Genomic DNA, 16,101 nt, shown 5'->3' on the forward strand with positions numbered 1-16,101 from the left:
CGTGTTTCCATGCCTTAAGTTCGAAAACATGACACAGCTTTATCAATTTGCCGTTAAGCTTTGGGCGGTTTCAAATAGCGTACATGTTATTTTGCGGCCAGCAAAGATGAGAGAAATTTGGCAGGCTTTATCCCATGCTTGCTATCTGAATTCCATCACATACGTGAATTAAGACAAAGAATTGACTGGTTTCTAAAAATTGACCGTTTGGCCGTGCCAAGCAATGCAATGTATTTGATGACAGAACCAGGCAAGATGTACACTAAAACTGATCAATGTCATCTCGGCATTTCGGGATCATCATCACCAAACTCCGCAATGTAAGCATCAGTTGATCTGACTCGTCCTTTTTGAGTGATAACTACAGCATGTGATTTCAAATCGGAAAACAGATTTCTGGAGAGGAGTCCCAGATAACACGTCTTTCTCAAAACATGTGCTATGGTTCGTTAAAACGCACCTATGTAAACACAGAGGAACGATAAAAAGGTTACATGTATACAAAGCACAATCCTAGAAGCCAGACAATATTGCTTTACACGTCGTTACTGGCACAATAGGGAAAGCAAAGACAACGCACAATGACAGTGGGGAACCTCCCTCCCTCCATTCCTTCCCGAATCTGACCTGGAATAAATACTCCAATACACGTGTTCCTGCTTTTAAATCATATAATCCTATTTTTAGTGATAGTCTTCTTGGTTCGGGAAAGTGAGAAAAAAATTATCGGTAGGGTACTTTTATTAAACAAGATATATTTAACCACCGATGTAAAACAACGACGTACACAAAATTGAGGAGAAACTCCAAAAGTTGAAGTCCTAGCTTACCCTAAATTATAATGGTATCGACTAACACCTGGCGAGGAACGCTGAATGCGCTATGACTCCTTTGCGAGTTCGGCTTTATCAGAATACACAGAAACAGAGTAAAATGTACTTAAGTGAAGAGCGACAAACTTGACTAACATATCTAGGTAGATGAACAATCCACCATGTGGCGTTTTTCCACCCACATATCTGAAGAGAATACGAGATTTTTAAACCAGCTGTGGCGCGTACTCACTAATGAGGGTTCGATAACTTGGCATATGACCAAATTTTGAAGGGGGTAATGTTACTATCGTTAATAAGTTTACCGACCCCTCCCCTAACCTATCGAAACACCTGGCATAACGAAAACACCGATGATGTATATGGAAATACTTCACGATTAGCGTATTCAACAAGTGTTCGCAGCTGTCTTGATCAATTCATGATTTCAATGAATTTCATCTTCGATCCATCCCTTCTTTAATTAGTGGTGAAAAGCTCAATTAAATCTTTGTTGGATGTGTGCTGGAGGTGATAATGTCATACCGAACACCTTGGCGTCACAGACTCGCCTTTGTTTCTGTGTTAAGCGGATTTTATGTATTTTCTCATTGGCTCGCCACTGGTTTGTGGGCGGGGTTTCACACCTTGAGGTGTCAAACTGTCAATCACCTTATTCAGTCTGACAATCGACATTCAAATGTCTCCATGGCTAAAGAACCGAGACAGCCCCTGGCGCCAGTCAGTCTGCCGTTCAGGTGCAAGCAATTGAGAGGGCTTCCCCAACTAACCGACGTCTGATATTCACACCAAGGCGTTGTAAGCGAAATCCCGAAGCATCCACTCTGACAGAAAATATGCGACCACTGGAATTTGTCACCTTTGCCTGCGCGCTCTGCCGAATGGTTCTCACGTCCCCAGTTCCGTATAATCAGGATAATTTACAGATGGATTCTACTAGGATGGAAAAGATGGAAGAATTAAATAACGCGGTACGAGAACAGGCAATTGAACAACTTTTGGAAGTTTTCGGAATGCCCAACCGACCTCAACAAGCAATGCATCGACACTCTCCTCCCCAGTTTATGGTAGAACTTTACCGAAGTATCGCGGATGACAGCGGCATTACGAGAGCACCCAATCCATACCACGCCAATATTATAAGATCCTTTCCCGACAAAGGTATGTAACATTTAATCAAATTTAATTCTAACTCTTTTTTTTTTTCGATATAAATCTGTGTCTATAAGTCGCATGTGTCGAAAATCGTTGACCGTGACGTATTTTTTCCTTCTTTTTTATTTAAAGTAGTAAGATTTATCGTAAGGCTAATCAAATCATCCCGTGTCGCGCCATTTCATATCAGGTATTCGGCACAATTCCACGTCACCAGAACTAACGCAAATATTCAGTAACGACACATTAATTTAATAAGTTCGTGTTAATAAATATCCCCAATTGCGAGCCCTGATTTATTATTTTGCTGGCGTGTATATGTTTTTAGAACTATGTGAATTACTACTTGAAGCAACCCTCCAGAACGTTGTGTTTCTAGGTAACGCTGGAATGCGCGTAACTTTAAACGTCGTGAGCTCGCTACGTCTACACACTGTTTTACTTCGGTCAACAAATTTACACACATCTGTGGTGCACCTTGCGGTGTACAACCATACAACAATGCTTTTTTTCAATTGTGCTTAAATTAGTAAAAAAGTCGTTTTTCTGTACATTGCAGAGCTGCTTCGGAGATAACTAATTTAAATTGACGTTGTTTGGCTTTAGTGGAATTAACGATTATTTAACAAAAACTCCGACGTTGAAAGAAAATACAAATTTGCAATTGAAAAGCGGCTGCACCGATAAATTCACACCTTCCCCTAAGTGATGTATTGAATTCACACCTGAAAACAATGGCTGTTGTCAGTTTGCTATTGGCTCGCAATGAATATCACAGCTAATGAGATATAGACGACAATGGTGTTGATTAGACAAGAACAGATTTGAAAACTGTTTGGAAACCGTATCGTGACAACAGGTTGTTGAAGCAATGGTTTCAAGAATACGCGTTAAAACATTTTTTTATTTCTGCGCATTTAAAAAAAAGCAACTCTTAAGTGTTGGAATGAATCACCAATATATGGACACGCAGTATCAAACACATTGTTGTCGGGAGAAACATCTGGTGTCCTCCAGCTATATCGCGGGCAACTTTTCGCTGCCACTGAATAGCGCCATCAATCACCCATCGACGGAGTGTCATCAGACAATATACGGGCACGGCACTAGTTTTCATAAACGTTGTCATGGTTACAATTGTGCTGCCCCAAGTGAGAACCATGGGCGACATTCTTGAAATACCAGATTTTTTTTTGTTTCTCTACAGAAAAATATACAATGTTGAACGTTCGCATTCACTAGACTATGAAGCAGATCAGTACAAACTGACCAAACCAAGCTCAGTTGTCGGCGCTGATTAAAAACAAAGGCATTGTAAATTTCATGTTGGGGCAGCAATCCTAATTATTATTTTTTTTCATTTGCAGGACAAATGACAAAGACGCATTTCTTTTTTAATGTTTCAACTGTGCCCCAGAGCGAAGATATGCTCCAAGCCGAATTGCATCTTTTCAAACTTAAACCTAAAGGCCGTCTTGAGGACAGCAGAAGACAACATTTTTTCGAGGTAATTTACATTGCTAACAAGTGCCATATGAGGACATACTTGTCGATTTTTGGGAGCTCATCCGTTTTCAAATTTATATTATAATACAATATCTCTTAGTATTTTGTTCACTAAATAATAGTTCCATTTTTTTGCCTAAAACAGGTTCATATTCACCAACTACTAAGTGAAGAATTATCTCTAGAAAAATCCAAGATGATTGGCGCAAGACTCGTTGGTGCACACGGTACAGGATGGGAAGTCTTTAGCATAACGCCAGGTAAGGTTTCTGTGTACAATTTATTTACAGAAAAAAAACAAAGGCACACGCTAGCAAGATAATTACAGCGCCCTTTACGGCAGTTTTGAGATATCTTTTTAATTTTGCATAATCACTATAAATTGTTTTCCTGTCATTCTGTACCCACAATTCATTTCTTCTTTCATATTTAATAACCTTGGAAATCATGAAAGCATTGGCTGTTGATTTATTACAACAAAATGCCATAACCTGAGATCTTACTAAATTCCTCTTTTTTTTCATTGCAGCGGTTAAATCATGGCGTGAAGATCCATCCTCAAATCACGGTTTGATGGTTACTGTGTCAACGATGACTGGCATCACAACACTAGATAACTCAGTTATTCGCTTTGCAAAAAAGAAGGAACATCACAGCAGTAAGCAACCAATCTTGGTCACGTTTACAAACGATGACAGCAAACAAGTGGAATCCAGGGTCACAGAAGGCAGTGGTGGTGAGTTCATACTATAAACTTGTATAACTATTTCAACTTCATAGCAAATATCATTTTAACATAAGCAAATTATAAAATTTGGAAGTTATATATTTTTATTCAAATAATGTTTACTAAATACTATCTCATTGTTTCAGGAACTACTGATTATGACTATACTTACGACTACATCATGCAGACGTACGGCGACATGATACACGCTACCAGAACCAACACCGAGAAGCAAAGTATTAACAAACCTAATGTGAATACCAATAGATATGATGAAAGCATTCGCAGGAAGAGACAAGCAACAGAAGACGAGACAGCAAGTCAGCCCATGCCAACAAAACAATACAAGACACCATGCTCAAAACAGAAACTTTACGTAGATTTCGAAGAGATTGGTTGGTCAGGGTGGATCATTTCTCCACGAGGGTACAACGCATATCACTGCAAAGGAGAATGCCCGTTTCCACTTGGGCAGACATCAAAACCGACCAATCATGCTACAGTGCAGAGCATAGTCAATGCACTGAAGCTGGGAGACGAAGTAGCCATGCCATGTTGTGTACCCGATAAACTATTTTCCATCAGCTTGTTGTACTTCGATGAAGATGACAATGTAGTGCTTAAGCAATATGACGATATGGTAGCAGCAAGCTGTGGCTGTCACTGAATATTTAAACCTGTCAGGAATTTAGCTATCAAAAAAAAATGTAAAACATTTTTTTACATTTTTATAAATGTCACCAGCATTTCCATCTTGAAATGTCACAGAAGTTAATTCTGGGATAAACAGAGAATTAGGATTCAGTGTAATAAGTGTACATAGAATATTTATGTATATAAATTTATGTTACCAATTTGGCCAACATTTATAACTGCCTTAATGTATATATAAATATATTTGATAATTATTCTATCAGCTAATCTTCAATATACCTATTGCTAGCCATGGGGTACCCACATCCACACATCCAACCACAAGTACCCACAGTTCTACTCGTCCAACTAGGGGGTAACCCACATCCAACCAGAGTACCTACAGTTCTATCCATCTAACCAGTGTATACCCACTCACCCAAATGCAGATAAACCGTGTATTTAACTATGGGGTAGTCATCGTTGTATTAAAGAGGGCGTACCCACAAATTTACCCAGCTAGCCAAAGGTTACCCATGTATCACGTCAATGCTATGCATACTGCACCCAGAACTTTCTAAGTTTGCAAATTCTGTTCCTATATTCAGTTGTGCAAATTGACCAATTATAAGCCATGTCTAGTTTTGCCCTTCTGAAAATGCCTTTATTTAAACATATCAAGACACGCCAAGATGTCAATCAACCTACACCTGTACTAGAGAAAGTATATTGTGCATATTTATAAGCAGGACTGACCTAATTTATAAGACAAGACTTGGCTATGCTAAGATATTTGGCACTATTGGACCACATCTGCCAGTGTCTACCGTCTTCGTTTCAATTATTTTATGTGACAATGGCCATTTGGTTGTCTAGAGTGTATATATTATTAAAGTTTTCTAGATTCTTATTTTATATCTATATTAAACTTTGAAAAAACAAAAAACACAAAAAAAAAAACAGAAGTATTTTTGTTTGTAGATTTTATTTTTCTCATGTGAAATTTCAACACATTAGCATAAAGATATAATAAAAAATGTGGTTGTATTTAATACAAAACTTTCTTTTGTTTGTCTTTCTTTGCTTCATACAGGTAAGACAATAAAAAAAAAAGATTTTGTTTCATTGTCTTCCGGGACAAAAAATTGTACCGGTAGTAAGTTTATTTAATACTAGAATAAAAAGATTTATGTCAAAAGTTTAACATTTATCAAATTATGCTTTCAAGTGCATGCATTGAATGTTGATTTGAATCCACAACAGATTCTCTAAACAGAAAACGGACATTTCTCCATTCTGCAGTGGTACACTTTACTAGTATGCAAAATCAAAATGTGAGAGGTTTCGGTCTGATGTGTGCGATGATGAAAGCAAAATCTATTTTGTTTTGGCCTAAGCATGGTCTTTTCTTTCTTTCTTTCTTTCTACAGGTAACCATGGTAACTGATTTCACAAGTGACAAATTTTCATGAATTGTGAGTTCAATAAAATTAAAAAATGTTTTAGCAGCAGTCCTCATTATAGTGACATTTGTAACATATTTTCACCAACTACGTCAACATTTTAATCTGATTTAGTGTCTTCTGCCAATAAATAAATGGATTATGTATAACAAATTTGATATGCCCTTCAAAATGATAGTGCTTAATATAAACCTGAAACTATACATTCGTCAGTGTGTCATACGCAGTGTGTCATGTACACTGTACAGTGTGTTGTACGCAGCATATGCAATATCTGAGCATAGAAAATGCAAATGCCAAAAACTGATGGTGAATGTTACCTTAGATGACTGCAATACAGCACTTATACACTCAGATAGTACACTGCATTAAATTTTAAATAAAATTTTACTACAATTCATAACAAAGATGTTATTTCGATAACTTTACAATTCTCACAGCGCCCACCTCAGAGCCATTTACAAAAACAGTTGAAAAACATAGGGGGAGGGGTACTAAAACATGTTCATTGCAAAACAACAATATCAAACAGTTTCAAGAAAATTCATCTAAACTTGAGGCACCATTAAAATACAGCATCATGTCTTTCTCTATATCACCACCAGAGGACAGTACATTCATTTCAGATACCAGGAATTCATTCTATTGACTCTGTTATGACTTTCGGTTGTGGGTAACGGCTCAATAATCTATTTATTTGTTTTGATGTAAGTTTACTAGATTTAGATTCCCCTTTCTTCATCGCTTCCATCATAGCTTTTCGGTTTTGCTGTAAAAAGAAGACCGCATTATACATTATTCTACTGCGTAGTGTTTGATTGTTAGCTGGGTTATTTTCATCAAAGCAGAGTGTGTTACAGTCAAACCTGTGTATAAAGAACACCTGCCTAAAGTGACTTTTAAATTAATAAATGCTGCTCAGACTGATAAATATGATATATAGAAGATAATATTTGGTAATCGTAGTCCTAAATAACTATTAAAAATAGCTAGACGTTTCGAGCAATGGCTCTTTATCGATAGCATAGAAGAAAATGTTAAAACGTACAGGTAGAACATAGGAACGTAAGAACATGCATGAACTATAAAATAGAATCACAAAAAATTTCACAATAGAACAAATGACGCGCCTTAGGTAGTGAGCTCAACAAATGAGTTGAACTGTTTGTTAATACCATGGGGTTCTTTAGTTTCAAGGCGGAATATAGTTTCCTCCTCGACGCGCCTGAGCTGATTTTCGTTGCCATTGACAACACATACACCAGAAATAGACATATCTGTAATATAATCTCCACTAGAATTAAAATGAAGTGAAACCGGATAAAAATGATTGTTCTGTCATTGCTTAAAGTGACCATCTTTAGGTAGTAAAGACTATCCTTTCAGCAATAATTTATGCAGGTTCACCTTTGACACCAAAATAATAATTAGTATTCTGTTCATAAAACAATTTTTCATTTCTTCTAGACAAACTTATTTCATTTTGATCAACTCGAAAAAATGTGTTTTCCTTGCAACAGTAACATTTCATTATTTTCTAGACAAATATTACATTAAATGTATGATCCATAAAAAATAATCCAACCTAGGTCCACTATACACAGGTTTCACTGTATATTGAAACAAAGTTTTTATTCAACAATAACAATAAAATGTGTTCTTTCCTTTAGAAATCAATATTATGATTATTATTATATTATTATGAGAATACCAAAAAGTATGCATGAAGACAGCACAGCAGGAGTATCGACCGATGCGCGGCGGATGTTGATGCAACCGTGTACTGTCTGTTGTTATTAAACATCTTTTCCCCCCAATAATACATCATGAGAATGCCGAAATACAAAAGTTTAGAACAGATTGAGCGAACTTCTTTGTATGTGGTCCGGTCAAACTCTGAAGACTGCCATATTTGTTTTTATTATTAAAGGATGCTTACGTGCATAATCATTCCATATTTGGAATTCACATTCACATGAAAATACCCAGTGCAATACCACGCTGTATATTACGGTGTTATGGTAACCAATGTATTATATGTTACATTTATATATTTGGCTAAACACATTTTGTCACTTTTACCACTAATAACTTTAGGTAATGAATTATTTTTAGAAAATAATGACAACCATTGCATTTCCACTTTGTATTATATATAGAAAACCTCTGGCTGATTATTGTGGTCATCCTGAAAAATGAAATATGGCAGCACAAATAAGGTGTTTCGCACATGTTGCAAAACATGGAAATTGTCCAAAGTTTAATTTAACCCACACATGTTTAACCTAGAGTTCTTGTTTCTCGGGTTAAACACAAACTTGTGGTCGAGTTAAAAAAACTGCCCTCCAAATAGTATTAGCTCATTATACTACAAGATAGCACACAACATGCAATCAACTCAAGAGCACAGCAATACTTGATCATTGAACAGAGAAGACAAAATTATTTTCATGTGGAAAGACCAGAGCATTTTGACATTGATGGATAGAATGTTAGAAAAGCACGACTTTGCCATAATGTCATAAATGGAGAGTGAGAAAGGTTCTTTCATTTAAATAGTTCAAATCAAGATACTTACTCAAATTTCAAATTCATGTAAAAAGTGATAATGGATGCTACAAATGTTTAAACTTTGCCAAAACCATTTCAAACACAAAAGTGTAAAAAGAAATAACAGACACGATGTTTTGGTCTGCCATAGTGACAAAAATGTACATATACATGGATACCTAGTGTTAACAGTACACAAAATTTTGAATCCAAGATGTGAAAATCGACACATTTGAAGACTGTCAAGTAATGTTTTAAAAGCTCAGTTTTACCAGCCAAGATCTTATGCAAGATTTTACCTGTGCTTGGGCGGTACATTTTTGAAATGCAGTTATTTCTTCCATACAGTCCGAGTCAATGTAATCAAACTTCTTCCAGCAAGTCATTAACACAGACATTTCTTCTATACAGGGTGCAGCTGAAATACAAATCAATCTGTCAATGCTTGTTTCATATATATATTCTATTATTTACGTCACAAAAAAATCAGAATAATAGTAATGTCAAATCCGATACACATATCATAATGGTTTGAGAAAACATTGACAACACAGAATCTTCTTATAAAGAAATAAAGTGCAGTGTTCCACAAGGGTCGATTCTGGGGTCCATTTTATTTTTAATTTACATAAATGATATAATAAATTTTTATAGTAAATTTTGATTTCCGTCTTATTCTGAATAACACAATTTCTTTAAAAGTTAATATATTATAGCATTATCAATACTTGACATCAATTTTATGACGTTCTTGCAGCAGATAATGTATCCCATCGTGAGCAACAAAGCCTTGAACCATGAATATGAATACAAAGAAGAAAAATTGTGAGATAACAAATATTTAATACTAAAATCGGCATAAAATAAAATTGTCCATTGCCAATAATAGCGGATTTCAATATCAAAATCAGACAATTTTGTGAAGATATTGTCAACTGCTCTGTAAGATAAAGCGTGTTAGGTCGCAGTGTTCCACTTAGTGTGCATGCCTCTACATTCCACAGGTGATGCCGCTGTCCAGGTGGCAGGCCTGATCGCCCAATCGTGTGATGAACTAAGGTTAATCAGGGGTGATTTATCAAAGTGAGTGCAATAGACAAATTGGGAGTATGTCTACAGAGCGTGAGTATAGAGAGATGGATTTGTTTTGCTGTTTGTAGTGTATAGTACTACATTGTTTGCGAAATGAGATGGGATGGCTAATACCCACTAGCTTTCCAGCCATGTTCGTTTACTCGCTATGCGTCTGAATTTCGTCAAATCACTGGCCTCCCATAGCATTTGAAAATAACTATTACACAGATAGTTTGAAAACACTCATGGGATAACAATACGACTATGTACATATATCCCAGATACGCATCCTTGTGCACTCCTGCAGAGAGTCGATTCGCAGTGGTGAACTAGGAGAGACTATGCATACACACACTTGCGTACTAGTAGTGTAGTGCGAGGTTGCGGCGAGCACCAGGACAGCGTACCAGTGTGCACTTCACTTGGGCAACCACTACAATGCTACTTCACACAAAACATCATTCACTCGTCCACTCGCAATGTAAATGATACAAAAATACACTAGTATTTGATGGATTAAAACTAATTTCTTAGTTTGTCATATGAGACTGTAAAAACAAATTTCCAGAAAGAAGATTTAAATTATGCAGATTCAGGGGCCAGTGACTGTAAAAGTGTTCCGTTCACTGTGGACTTTTCTCCAATTTTTCTGCTTTTTAGTGGCAGCAATCCCACTGGTATTGACAACGCTACAAAATAATAACAATAATGAACTCCCCACCAACGCATACGTCGCACAAAGTGAGCTTTTGTGCAGTATGGGTTGGTGAGTTGGCTATTATTGTTAATTATACTTCACAAAAGTTAATAATAAATGCCAATGAGTGTGTAACTAGAGTTGTGTCGATCAGCTTATCATCAACATGCAGAAAACAAATTACATTAATTAATATAAAAACATCACAGAGGTCAGTCACGAAGGAGGGCAGTTTAAGTATACATGAGTCACCTATAGAGGGCTTTTCTCCAACAAATTATTTATCGAGTAACCAGAATCTAAATTGAAAAGATATAGAAAAAGATATGGGCAAATTAATCAATCACCAAAAATTCAGACATATCTCTCAATTTCGCTATTATGTTGCCAAATTAATTCTTCTTTTAGTTTACAAATCACTAATCCTACCTCAAATTATGTACTGTCTAGAGGTTTTGAAAAACATGTGTCCATCTTCCATTAGTTCAATCATAGACCCTCTAACAGAGAGTTAGGGGGTCTATAGTTCAATTTTACATCTCCTTGCTATTAAACTGACAAAAATCACAATTAATGATTGGGTTACGTGAAATCTACATATTCTGCAGAGACATCGTTGTCTTATTTTCCTGACTCAGATGTTAACCCGTTCGTTACAGGAAACACACACGTGACAATAATTATTTTTGAAGGGAGGGACTTTACACGGAACACAAAAACTGTTTTGGGAGGGGGGGGGGTAGTATCACCGAAATTAATAGTTTTATTACAATGTTTATTGTTCCATACTCGTGACCTCATGATCAAGGAATAAATACAATTTGAAAATGTGTTGATTTACTTACAGCCGGTTTCGCTTTTTTTGCTCGAGACACGATCATCCAAAATCGGTTTCTTAGTCACTGCCACGGGACCACGTTTGTATCGATTGGCTGGAATAGCCATTCTGGCCTTCCATAGCAACTGTCTAGGATTCGACATGCTCGGGACAATTCTCTAAATGTCCAGTAACGTGCGCCAATTTCTGCCGTAAACCAGACATAAAGCGTTGTGACCTTTGACCTCAAAAAGTTCACCCTTTTACGTACTATTGTAAAATATGATCAGTCGAGACACTGAGCGGCTGAAATGGCAATCATGCACTTGTTGTAGTATACATTGCACGGGCAATATACTTATAGTCAACATAGTAATAATATTTTTCACGTAAGATAATGTTTTGAATGAAATACTTTCCGTCACAATATTATTTTATCACGGGTCGCAAAATGATTAACTCATGACTGTGTTCATTCAGACACCGCTGATCTTGTGTTTTTTTTAAAGACAATATTCTTGACTAACAGATACACCGGAAATATACTGATAGACGAGACGATGTTTTCTATGAACAACGGAGAAACAACTCCGGTTTTTCGAAAGCAAATAATATACAGTCGCTAGAGGGCGCAATACATTGTTGATGCATGTTGAATGAATGATCTGTCAGACTGAAAGGGTCAATGTTCAATACAATATACCTCCACGGTGCTCATATGCCTATATTTAGTGCGATGTAAGGTTCATTTATGAAAATTCAAGATATAAAATGTTTCAGATTACAGCCTCCAAATATTACGAAACCGTGTTAACGAACGATGAGGTTACGTAATGGGATTACGTTTTATTTTAGGAGTCGACCACGGAAACAAATATACATGCAAGATGTTTCAAAAACAGTTGCTGGCAAAAACCAGTTGACAAGTATCTGTGCAAGACATGTGAAAAAAATACATTGGTCACACTTTTCCTGCCACCCCCATGTTTGATTTCTTACCAAATCAATAACCCTTCACAAATGGCCGCACAAATCACGTAATAGTAGTCAGCATGTGCTTCATATATTGGACTTACCCAATGTACGTATCGAATAAAACACTGTTATTACATACTTTCTCAATGTTTTAACACATCATTCACCCATTTTCGCACACTGGGTGGTACCGAAGGTTTTGCGCGCCATGATATCTCTCTACACGAATATTCTAGCCATGTAAGTTACCCCCATCCAATTTCTATATAGAAAAAGGAACCTCTTGTAGTGGAATTGGGGATTTAATCTGTAATGAATAAATATTTTTGCAAACAATGTCTACAGAAGGAGCGCTACTATGAAATTGTTACCGTTTTTTGAATTGTAGGTATGTTTGGGTCTTGTTTATTGTTTAAGAACACCGTCTTCTGTGCACGGTAAAAATGGAACAGGTAAAAATGGAACAGGAAACGATGGACAGTGGAATGATTAGACGGTATTGGGACACTGCCTTGTGGCAAGGTTTAATGATTTGACAAATAAAAACAAGGACTTTCTCATATTTTCCAATCTGTCTGTCTTCAGTTGTACTCAGTTCATTAGCTCAATAAATTTCTGCTCTATTTTTTTTTACTTTTTGGAAATTCAACCTTTGAATTTTGTCTGTATTTTCTATATTTTGTACATTCATGAAGACGTATTGTTCATTTCCAATCTTTCTTTGACGTGTACAATATTTACATGTTCTCATTTCTAGAGGTGTTTGGGGTTGACTATTTGAATGTGTGTTACATTACTTCGTCTGTCTCTGCATATATTTTCATTTTCCGGATACATACGTACATACATGCATGCACTGTCTAGGACCTAACAGTCACTGATCAATATATTGAGTATTATTATTTTATACAAAGGATGACATCACATTTCTTAACGATATTATAAATCCAGGGTATACGATTGTACTTTGAAAAAGTACTTTGGTATAAACATGGCAGTACTATTGGCGGTTCGGTGGCACTCTCTACATACTAGTAGTTATAGATCAAGACCAACCCATCCCATGAATCTTCTCTGAAAACCAAATCTTAATATATTTAAAAGGTGTCACAAGATACGTATTTAGTGTAGGATAAAACTTCTACACATAGAGGTCACGTAGGTCATAACTTTGGATAATTCTACACACAGAGGTCACGTAGGTCATAATTTCGGACACTTCTACAAAAGGAGGTCACGTAGGTCATAACTTCGGACACTTCTACAAAAGGAGGTCACGTAGGTCATAACTTCGGACACTTCTACACAGAGAGGTCACGTAGGTCATAACTTCGGAAACTTTTACAAAAGGAGGCCACGTTTCATAATAATAATAATAATAATAATAATAATAATAATAATAATAATAATAATAATAATAATAATAATAATAATAATAATAATAATAATAATAATAATAATAACTTTATTGCATCCTTAGAAATACAATGTTTCTATCAGTTAATAGCAATAAAGATTAGTTGTGATAACTACTACTACAAAAAGAAAGTTAGTTGTTAATAGGATAAAGCAAGTGTTACATATCAAATGGCATTTTCATTTTTTGATTGAAGTGCGTTAAAAGTATAGTTGCCAATCTTTTTTATTACTAGAATTACATCATCATTTGAAGTCATCAAGAAATTACATTTCTGAAGATCATCCTGTGTTTCTTGTGGAAATGTAATGTCTTGTATGGTTTGTTGGCGTTATTGTGAGCATATCATAACAAAGTGCAGTTCATCTTCTATTTCATTCTGTGTACATTTCATATGAGGAGGAATGTCTATCATATTCACCAAACTCTGCTTCATTGGAATGGAAATGAAACCCTTTTCATCAAAGTCGAGGTTTCTGCGAGCAGCATTCCGAAAGTAATTACAACCTACGTCTTGTATTGAGGTGTGAGCTCACATTACATCGACACAGGGGAGTCTTTTGTGTCGAATCCGTGAAAGCATACAAGACTCAGTGTACGACTAAATGAACATTTTGGCAATTGTCTTGAATACAGAAATAACCGCTATTCTGTCAGTTTTGAAACATTCTTATCTTAGACCAGTAAATTACCATGTTTTGATTATTGAAATTGGCTAAAAAGATAATATATCGTGCCTGATATGACACTTCTTGTTGTATTGCGTTTTATATCAAGGTTATGAAACCAGCTTTAAAAATGTAATAATGCTCTATTGCTGTATTTCATGGTGGAAGTCTTGATGTAGGATGTAGGGCAGAATATTTGACTCGTTTTTCCAAACAGTTCTATACCAAACAACACAATATACAGATATATAAATGTTCTATCGGCGTGTACGCATGAGAACGATTTCTATTATATTTGTAGAAGAATATGCTTATCCTGTTGGTTGGTCATGTGACACGTCGTTATATAACCGGGAAAATGAGCTTTCATATAATTCAAGTATAATTATAGCCATTTACGCGAAAAACATTTCAAGTACCGCTTGCTACACTAGCCGAAAAATAATCCCGTTATTATTATTATTATTATTATAATTTGTATCATATATACGTTTGAGTTTACGTCACTGTGGAGATTCAGGAGATCATACTTTGTTAGAATCACGTTTCTTTCTAGGCGACGATTTTGCCACTTTTTCCAAATTAAATTAATATTGTCGTATTCATCCAGAATTTTCAGTTTACTACATTAAATCACATTTATTTGTCGGATGTCGCATTATGATGTGCCCACTCGTGTTAGGTTCTGATAATGCCAATAAAAAAACACAAAACGATTTTGTTTTTCAGCAATAATTTCACAATAACACTCGTCTCATAGCAATGTCAGATTAGAGTACATTATATTTATATTAAACAACACGTGTTTAAAGTATGGGTTGTATAGTGTTTGTTATGATGTTGATCATGTTTTATGAATATGTGTACTATGTGTTTTCATTTGATTGCCAAATGAGGTAGGTCGCGACTTTTGTCGAAGTCAAACTGTCCTTCGGTTATTGCCTTCGAATTGTAGAGCGTTTTTGTATGACGTGCGCCTTCCAATAAACAGTTGTAATATTAATTTTGCAAGCATACCAGTGCATCGAAAGCGCTACACGATAATGGTCACACGTTAGTCAGAGCAGCAAACACATCTATTTGATAAAGCAGTGAACACCTGTGACGACATTAAACACTATAGAGCTGTAATGTACACGTAGACATTCCAAGCACACAGTACGCTGTCGGCCGTGTGTCATGTATAATATCACTATAAGGTGACAATACATTAAATTTAACACAGGACATATTCCATTATGTAATCACGTTTCCAGTGAAAACCACTCTGAACATGCCAGTATCTTTACAGCCTGACCTTTCGGTGCTAAAACGTTGATAATTGGACTTTTACTTGGTAGTTAGGTACACCTGTGACGCCAGTATATGTTATAACCATACAAAATACAAAAGTTACGCGTGAGTATGTAATAGTGTATATTCTTCCCACGCGCTTATGAATAATTAATTAGTTGAAACCATTTTGAAAGAGGGGTTTTTGCGCGATATCTTCTACATTTTGAAAAGGGTGGCTTGTCAGTTAAGTACATTAATGTTCATTTCGCTGTTTATTATAATTATGTTATTGTCTCCACAAAATGTATTTT

General features: G+C 35.9%; 2 protein-coding genes across 2 annotated transcripts; one reads left to right on the forward strand and one right to left on the reverse strand.

Annotated features, from left to right (window-relative positions):
- The first annotated feature begins 1,616 nt into the window (after nucleotides 1-1,616).
- admp (anti dorsalizing morphogenetic protein) lies at nucleotides 1,617-5,018 on the forward strand. The gene is made up of 5 exons (NM_001164922.1): nucleotides 1,617-1,994; nucleotides 3,356-3,495; nucleotides 3,640-3,754; nucleotides 4,024-4,230; nucleotides 4,368-5,018. Exons 1-5 carry the CDS (start codon nucleotides 1,670-1,672, stop codon nucleotides 4,886-4,888), a joined length of 1,308 nt encoding a protein of 435 aa, NP_001158394.1. The 5' UTR covers nucleotides 1,617-1,669; the 3' UTR covers nucleotides 4,889-5,018.
- Nucleotides 5,019-6,685: 1,667 nt separating this feature from the next.
- LOC100372916 (small ribosomal subunit protein mS37-like) lies at nucleotides 6,686-11,697 on the reverse strand. The gene is made up of 3 exons (XM_002734211.4): nucleotides 11,484-11,697; nucleotides 9,167-9,285; nucleotides 6,686-7,086 (listed from the first exon to the last, which is right to left on the reverse strand). Exons 1-3 carry the CDS (start codon nucleotides 11,617-11,619, stop codon nucleotides 6,955-6,957), a joined length of 387 nt encoding a protein of 128 aa, XP_002734257.1. The 5' UTR covers nucleotides 11,620-11,697; the 3' UTR covers nucleotides 6,686-6,954.
- Nucleotides 11,698-16,101: the final 4,404 nt, after the last annotated feature.

Source organism: Saccoglossus kowalevskii, chromosome 19 (genome assembly GCF_978046115.1).
Source record: "Saccoglossus kowalevskii chromosome 19, keSacKowa6.1, whole genome shotgun sequence".
Lineage (NCBI taxonomy): Eukaryota > Metazoa > Hemichordata > Enteropneusta > Harrimaniidae > Saccoglossus > Saccoglossus kowalevskii.

Bases quoted from the DNA above. Each gene is read 5' to 3' on its own strand.
- admp (NM_001164922.1), top strand. From the start codon at position 1,670: ATGCGACCACTGGAATTTGTCACCTTTGCCTGCGCGCTCTGCCGAATG. The intron at 1,995-3,355 runs GTATGTAACATT...TTTCATTTGCAG, and splicing joins AAGATCCTTTCCCGACAAAG to GACAAATGACAAAGACGCAT. The intron at 3,755-4,023 runs GTAAGGTTTCTG...TTTTCATTGCAG, and splicing joins AGTCTTTAGCATAACGCCAG to CGGTTAAATCATGGCGTGAA.
- LOC100372916 (XM_002734211.4), bottom strand. From the start codon at position 11,619: ATGTCGAATCCTAGACAGTTGCTATGGAAGGCCAGAATGGCTATTCCA. The intron at 9,286-11,483 runs GTAAGTAAATCA...TTTGTATTTCAG, and splicing joins CAAAAAAAGCGAAACCGGCT to CTGCACCCTGTATAGAAGAA. The intron at 7,087-9,166 runs GTAAAATCTTGC...TTCTTTTTACAG, and splicing joins AATGTACCGCCCAAGCACAG to CAAAACCGAAAAGCTATGAT.